The 8,341-nt window shown below is 42.5% G+C and overlaps 1 protein-coding gene across 1 annotated transcript in view; it reads left to right on the forward strand.

Annotated features, from left to right (window-relative positions):
- The window catches only part of RABL6 (RAB, member RAS oncogene family-like 6), a 92,554-nt gene that overhangs the window by 43,838 nt on the left and 40,375 nt on the right, over positions 1-8,341 (forward strand). The window contains exons 6-8 of the mRNA XM_019510427.1: positions 271-411; positions 1,583-1,688; positions 7,056-7,159. Coding sequence (XP_019365972.1) covers positions 271-411; positions 1,583-1,688; positions 7,056-7,159 — 351 coding nt within the window. The remainder of the gene's footprint in view (positions 1-270; positions 412-1,582; positions 1,689-7,055; positions 7,160-8,341) is intronic.

Below are 8,341 nucleotides of genomic sequence, written 5' to 3' on the forward strand. Positions count from 1 at the left end.
TGCTCTCACCTTCCCTGGAGATCTTCAAGAGGAGACTGGATAGGCACCTGGCTGGGGTCTTATGACCCCTGCCACCCCCATTGCTCCTTCCTGCCCATGGCAGGGGGTTGGATTAGATAATCTGTCTAGGTCCCTTCCGACTCATTGATTCTGTGATTGTGTCTTTTATGGCTTGTGTGTAACTGTGAATAGAGTAATATTCCTGATAGGTAAAATTCACCTCCAGGTGTGCCCATGCTCTAACTTTCTGTTGTCCTTTTTTTTGTAAAGGACGTTTAACTACATATTGAGGGAGCTTCCTAAAGTGCCGACTCATGTTCCAGTGTGTGTGCTTGGGAATTACCGAGATATGGGAGAGCATCGGGTTATCCTACCTGATGATGTGCGGGATTTCATTGACAACCTAAACAGGTAAGCAAGGCTGGTGCTGCCATTAATGGGGAGCAGCCTTTACCAATCCTGGTAAAGGTCACTGTAATTTCCTAGACATGCCTGTGCCATTGAACAGTTGTCCAACCCTGGGGTCAGTCATTGTTTTGATATCCCTTTGTTTTGTACTGGGGATTCTGTTTTAAGTAATCATTGGCTCTTCCTTTGCCTTTCTGACCTTAAAAGGGATTCTTAGCTTTACTTCCACAGCTGATGAATGTCTTGGGTAGGCCTTTTGGAATTGCTCTATCTGGATAGGATTAAACTTCACCCCATTTTTAAGGCTATCTTTTTGTTGCTAAAAATTCCCTGGCCTGACTCCTCCACCAGGATCCAGGCTCTAAGAAATCTAGCCTTGTGCTGCTAGTTTCCTCAATCGTACTCTAAAGACAGACCAAGGCTACTGCAGCATTCCAGCCCCTGGTCCCTGCCAAACTTCTTTTTTGATGCCAGTTAGGTAGTTACTTTAACATTTCTTTACAATGGGTTGTGAGACACCACACTCCTTCATTGTAGATATTACCCTGTTGGTCGGGAATTAACTGATCCCTTTTGTATTGCTTTTCTTTCTGGGAATGGCTTTCAAAATAGCTTTTTTAAAAGTTGTCTTGCAAATTTCCTCTTGCTCACTTATGTCAGTATCAGACATAAAGGAATGAAATCTATCAAAGGGAAATGCTTAATATTGGGCAGTTTTAAACATGCTATAAATTTTATTGCCTATAGTGAACTTGTGTAAATAATTCCAAGTGCTGTGATTTTTTTTTTTTTTAAATACTTAATTTTAGGTCCTTTTCTCCATGAGAAATGAGCCTGCACAGCTGTGAAATACCCAGTTCAGGAAGCTGTTGGCCTGGTGTCCCAGTGAAGCAACTCTTAGACTTGTCAGTTGCATGACACTGAAACACAACAACAGCTGCACCAAAGCTTTTCTGCCTGCCTTTGACTGGAATGAAGTTTTAATTTTGTCTTCTTTAGAGCTGTAAACAAAATAATGAGCCCCTGGCAAGATGACCTGTCAGCCTAAATCCTGGTGTTGAAGTGTCTCCTGGGAAATGAGAGTTGCTCATGAGAGAGAATTTGGCAAGTGCTGTGTCTGTGTGCATTGTCAGTCTCTTCTGTATAATTCTCTTCTCTTTACCTATTGGAACAGACCTCCTGGCTCCTCATATTTTCGCTATGCTGAATCTTCTATGAAGAACAGCTTTGGCCTGAAGTACCTGCACAAATTCTTCAATATACCATTCCTACAGCTGCAGGTAAGTTCCAAGGTAATTCCACGGGGCAGAGGGTCTGCATGGGAGAGATCTAACCCTTTCCACAAGTGAGGGAGCTTGGTTTTTAAGCTGTTAAAAGAACCTGTAGAGTCCTTTTGCTTTTCTGATTGACTGTGAACAAAGTGACTGTGTATATTGCCTCCCCTGATTTAAAGAGGTCTTTACTTGTGAAGTAGATGTTCTTAACTACACAGTCAGAATCTTGTTAGCACTGTATATAAGGTTCCCAGGATTATAAATGGGGTGAGGAACAAACTGTATATTGCAGTACTAATAGGTCATCACATCAGGAGTGTTATATAAACTTTTACACATGGGTATTTATAACGTAGAAATTTTAAGTGTTGCCCATTGGGTAGAATACCATTCAGAAAATGTTTGCCAGGGGGCTGAATGGCTGAGGGGAAAACAGGTAAAGAGTATTTCATATCTCAGTCAGTAGTTCAGATGTGTTAGTTATAAATTTTTACACTGAGATGGTGTGTTAGTGATCTGTCTGGTTCCTTCTGGATCTGGTTTGTCTCCAGTTTTCCTTATTGCTGACTGCTTTGTTGGCTGCCTCAGTGAAGAGGCAAGAACTGAATGGACCACAGAAAGCGAAATGCTATTAACACATTTTGTGGGGTGACAGTCTGTGCTTTTTCTAAGGCTTGACGATTTTAGTCTGCAGATCATTCATTAGATAAAGCTTCATACACTTATGTGTATTTTCTGAGCAGCAAATCTAGCTAAAATGCTTACTCAGGCTAAGTTAAGTTAATATTAGATACCGGGTCTGTGTCCACAAAGCTCAGACATCAGAAAGAAATACTTTAGAATGGAATTTCACTATGTAAGAGACAGTGCAGTTCAGTTAAAAACTAAAGTGTCTAGAGAGAAGCTGCAGAAATCTAACATTCTGATCCATCCCAGTCAGTTGGATATTTGCAGCAATGAAGTGCCTTCCTGCAGAATAAGCTGTTCCCACGTTATGCTGCAGTTGCTTTTTTGCAGGGCTTCCCCTTCAAAGTGATGTGGGTAAGAGACAAGACAGCAGCAAGAGATTTGTGCCAGATGCACGGGATATCTGATCACCATTTGCATTGATGTTCTTAATAGTCTGTATGCAGAATGATTTTCTTAACTGGTGACATAACCAGAAAGTGCTTATATTGAATATAATGAGTTAACCAAACCAAGACACGAAGTAAAATCACGAAAACAACAGTTCACATGGAAAAGGAAAGAGTGTGACTTGGTTTTATCACTTTGAGGTTTCTTGAGTTGCTACTGTTCAGGTGGGGCAACATGAATGAGAAGACCTGCATGGAATTGCTCTGTACAGTAGCAAATATGGATTTTGGTGTGTTTGCTTGTAGCAGTAACCATATCGGTTATTAGACCATATAATTTGTGTATGAAAGGATGATGTACAGAGTTAACTTGTTTTAAGTGACTCTAAAATGACTTCTCAGGTGACCCCTTGGGTTCCTGTAGATGTATTCAAACAGGGAGGTGCTCCATAAAAAGGCCTAGAGACAGGCGTTTGACTGGTATGCACGTATCATAATTGCTTAAAAATGCCAACTGTTTGCATTCCTCTGATTACCCCAACCTTGAAAGTTGACAGAAAAAGAGTAAATCAAATAAATCATTCAAAGGAGAACGTGGCTGGATTGCAGTTGTCTCCTGGGCCTTTGTTTTGAATAAGCAATGCCTAAAAAATAAGAGCTTTCCAAACAGAATGACTGAAAATGTATCTCTGCTTCAATCCCTGTGATCATATCTGGCTTTCAGGCTAGTATTTTCCCATGGATTTTCAAGGAAGTGATACTCAAATATCTTTGTCTTTGCATCTGACCATGTTCTTTGATTTTATTTAGTCTTGAAGGCAGTTCTTAGCACCCCATTAAGATCTAAATGCAGACACCCTCAACTAGGCTTGCATTGCTTTCCTAAGTGCATTCCTTCCTGTCTCCGAGTTTAGGAAGCCCACAATGAATGTTTCTTGTGTCACTTTATTTGTATTCTGGCCTCTTGGCAAATTTTAGAAACCTTCCAGAATGGAACTCTGAATATTTAGTTTGGATTGTCTTCTTTTGAATTCAGTAGAGACAGGAGTGGTCTCCCTAAGGCTCATTGAAGAGCAGAAGTACCTCATATTATTAGAATTGGTGGGATTAATGGATGCTAGATCTAGTTTCTAATAATAGTGTTCTTGTTTTGGGGGGTATTTGTTATCTCCAAAATAAAATAGCTACCCAAAGTAAGGTTAAAGTAGGAGGATTTTATGCAGTGTACCATGCAAATCTGGTTTAGTCAGTTAGTTTGCCTGGTGGAATGTCTTGGTATACCTAGTTCTAACCTTGCAGAGGTCTTGGGAGGAGGGGAAGATGTTGGTAAACTGTGTTAGCTCTGTATTCTTCATCCAGCATGTGGCATTGTGGCTTGGTTTTAAATTACACTTTCCCATCTTCATCTTACATTCATGCATCTTTCATCAAGGAAGCAGAGAATGAAACTCATACTCTGCATACAAAGCAAGTCCTCTCCAGCGGCAGTGGCTCTTCACTTATTTATATGTTCTCTTCCATGGGGTGGGCTTACTGTTTTCAGAAAGCAGTTCAGTGCCTGGCATACTGGCAGGCCTTTTTATAGCATAAAGCGGGAAGTCTCAGTGTGGTAAAACCAGCTCCCCGGCTCCTTTCGCCTTAGATGATTCCACTATAAAGAGGCAAAATGCTACAAAAAGGTACTTCAGCTAATTGTCTTTTTCCAGTGGAGCACTGAAGGTGGCATTCAGCTAGAGCCAGAACTGAGTTTGCTTGGTTAAACTGAGTCATTAGTGCTAAAAATAAGTAGTTGTTAAATATTCTGATGCTAAGATAGATACTAATCAATGATTTAGAAAAAAGAGAATTGTTTATTTGTGTTTTTAAATTAAATATATTTCTTTTATTAATAAACCTAATTTAAAACTTTAAATTGACAACTTTTGTTTGTCTTAAATTTGCTAAAATAATTTTAAATTGAATTTAAAGCTGGTGCTGAGCATGGGGAAAAGCAGCCCCTCACCCCGCCATGGCTGGCGCTCCCTGCTGCAGGTGCTCACAGCCCATGTAGGGCTGTCTGGAGCAGACACAGGCAGCCCCACACGGGCTGCAAGCGGCTGCAGTGCGGGGCACTGGCCACGGGGCGGGTGAGGGGCTGCTTTCCCCCCTGCCTGCGCTCAGCTTTTCCCCGGGCTCTTTCCCTGCCCAGGGGTCCTCCCCTGCCCTCCCTTTCTCCCTACCTTACCTGAGATTCTGGCTGAGGCAGCCACGTGCTCCCAGGCCAGAAGCCCTGGCTGCGGGGTGGGGCCAGGCAGGCCCTGCTGTTGAAACAAGGGCAGATGAATATTAATTTTCTAAATTTTTTAGGGGCCCTGCAGGCAGGATAGAATGGCCTCACAGGCTAGATGCAGTCCGCGGGCTGTATTTTGTCCACCCCTGACTTATACACATGCACTGGGAGTGGGGGAGAGAGAAAATGGTGGTGGCATACTTTTGAGCTAAAACACATCAGAGATGCTTTAGTTCAGAAGCTCACCACTACCATTTTCTGCATGCTGCACACACTTCACCACTTACACAATTGCGCACAGCACAGCACAGTCGCCTCATTTCACGTGCAGAGCAGACTTGATTAATCGAGAATGCTCTGAAGTGGGAGATCTCTGGTGTGTCGGGGGGGGAAAAGTATGTGTATAAATGCCTTTGTGTTTCAAGGTAGCCTGTAAGGTCTTGGTGATGAGAACTGTTTTTACAGTTTCTGACACAAGTGGGTCCTGATCCAGGGCCACTGCCATTGTGCATTAGAAGCAGTTTGCCTGAGCGCATACTGGTGACCACCTCCTGCACCTTTTCATGTGTAGGTGCTGGGAGAGGAAGACATCATTGCCCCAAGGCAGTGAAAATGTCACTATAATCCTAACAGTACGTCAGCAAGCTGTTGATGTAGTCGGTACATGAACAGTTGCTCTGTCAGAATTGGGTTCAGCCTGATTTGCTGTTGAGGGATTGGGAGGGGGCTGTGAGGGAAGGCAAGAAGAATTGTGCCCTGCAATAGGAAGCTGCAAGCTCAAGGTTTTGACTTTGGAGGCTGCAAGTCAGCACATGCAGGAGCCATTAGGTGGTATGCGTTGGGCACCTTGACTAGATATTTCTTAAACAAAAAAAGCCCAGTAGTGAAATAGTTAATGTTTTAATTAAATCATCATGTTTTGGTTTTTACAGCTAACAAATTGAGTCAAGGGGCCCTGTTCATGCCTCTGAATAATGACTCTGGTTGTCTTCAGTGTCAGGAAGACAGCCCAGCATTGATTTATCAGTATTGCCAATCATAGGCATTCAGAACACATACATCAGGTCCCAAAATTGACTTAAAAATCATGAGAGTCTAAGCAACCAGCAGTGGTTTCATTTGCTCTCTGGTTTTTTATTCCTTGTATTTGTTTCAGGTCTCAATTTCAAGCTAATTTCTTCAATTGGGTAAGCTAGAAACTTTCCCTTTCTGAAAATGGAAGCTGACATTCTTATCTAATCTGCATGAGTTCACAAACTAGGGCTCTGAATGCATCCTGTTCATATGTAAAGGTCTTTCTTCACAGAAATGAAATCTAGAAACAAATAGTTCTTAAAAGCTTGAGTTTTGAAGTGCTGTCCATAGAGGGTAGTTTCTGTGGCACATGCCATCACTGCAAAGTCACAGCATACATAGGACCCTGCCAGTAAAGACCAGAGAAAGTGATCAAACAGATGCTGTGCTGATACAGTTTAGAAGTCAGCTTCCTCTCCAATCATCTGCCGTTTGTAGACTAATTTACAAGGGCATTTAGTTGTTGTATTCACTCAACTGGAGGACTTAAGTCCCACTAGACAAGAACGGTCTGTGACTCAGTGCACCACTGATTCCTCTCTCCTGGTGCTATTATGAGACTTAATTGTTGATGCTAGAAAGGTAAAAAATCAAAACAAAGGGATTGTGCTACTGATTTCCATAATTGAGTGATTCTCAAGTGCAGCAATCTCTCTCTGGAAGCTGTATATTACTGACCTGTAGCCTAGAACAGTGCTGCTTTGTGAACATACTGTTCTTCTTCATATTTGCTGAGTTTCTGAGTTAACACCCCCTGGTTCCTCCTTGCCTTCCAGTGTGCTGTTTTATTTATGTTGAATGCCATGCCATCGGCCTTAGCTGCTGTTTTATTCATTAGTGTGGGTAGAATGGCGATTGCCTCTGCTGATACAAGATCTTACTGTATCCTGTGAGCTCACAGATCTGTTACAGTGACCCTTCCTGCTTAGTCCTGTCTTATTTTCCTTTCTTCAGAGGGAGACGCTGCTACGGCAGCTGGAGACAAATCAGCTAGATATTGATGCAACGTTGGAAGAACTCTCAGTGCAGCAAGAGACAGAGGACCAAAACTACGAACTGTACGTTACTGAGACCTTTCTACCTTGGTTGCTGGAATCTAGGGAGCACCTGTCTGTTGGGAGCCTTGAATTTTACCACAGTCCATGATATCTAGCCTTGCTGGGGAGTCCAGTGGATAACAGTTATTTGCTTGGCTATTTCATTTAGAACTTCATGTAAAATGAGACTTCTCCGAAGCGGAGCCTGCTTGTTGGATTCTAACTGTGGGTCTGGTTCCTTCAGGCACGTGGCCTGTGGGGAGGGCAGTGAAGGTATAGCTGAGTAGGATGAAATGGTGAGGTGCTAATGAGGCAGACAGCACGTGATATGAGGATTATAGATGTGTACGTCATAGTGTCTAATGATGAAAAGGCTTACTTATGGTGCCCTGTATTGTGTTAGTAGGTACACTGGTTCACCCTGTTTTGGCTGTAGCCTTTCAGCATCCTTTGTCATAGAAAAGATTTAGGTAAATATTTAAGATTCTTGTCTGTTTTTTGCTCCCTTTCAATGTTTTGTCTAGAAGCTTAAGTGTGGTCTTATCTACCTGCCTGCGTCTGCTGCTGTATGTGCATACAGTCATAGCTGGTCACTTCACTGACTGGAGCGAGCTTTTTACTTGTGTCAGCCTTACAAAGCCAGGACAGTGAGTGGGGATTGCCTTTGTACTAGGGCATGATCATCAAATCTGTTGAGTAGGTTCTGACTGCAAGCACGTGGTATGCAAGTTTTCAAGCTCCAGAATGCATCTGGACTTTACATACCGTTTTGTTAAAACTGACTTACTTGGAAATCAGTCAGTAGCTATGGAATCTCCCCACTGTGTGGTTTTCTGGTTTTTTTTTTAATTGGCTTTTCAGAGTAAATCCAAGGTTCAGATTCCACAGCTTCGAGCAGAATCCTTCCCCTGTTTGTACATCACTTTGAAATGCTTAGAATCATAGAATAATAGAAAATTAGGTTTGGAAGAGTCTTCAGGAGGACATCTAGCCAACCCCTACTCAAAGCTGGACCATCCCCAACTAGATGATCCCAGCCAAGGCTTTGTCTAACTGGGTCTTAAAAACCTCCAAGGACGGAGATTCCACAGCCTCTGTGGGTAACCTGTTTCCAGTATTTTACTACCCTCCTAGTGAGAGAGTTTTTCCTAATATCCAGCCAAAACTTCTTTCCTGCAACTTGAAACCATTGCTCCTTGTTCT

This window comes from Gavialis gangeticus, unplaced genomic scaffold, assembly GCF_001723915.1.
Source record: "Gavialis gangeticus isolate Ggan-Ray unplaced genomic scaffold, GavGan_comp1, whole genome shotgun sequence".
In the NCBI taxonomy this organism is placed as follows: Eukaryota; Metazoa; Chordata; order Crocodylia; family Gavialidae; genus Gavialis; species Gavialis gangeticus.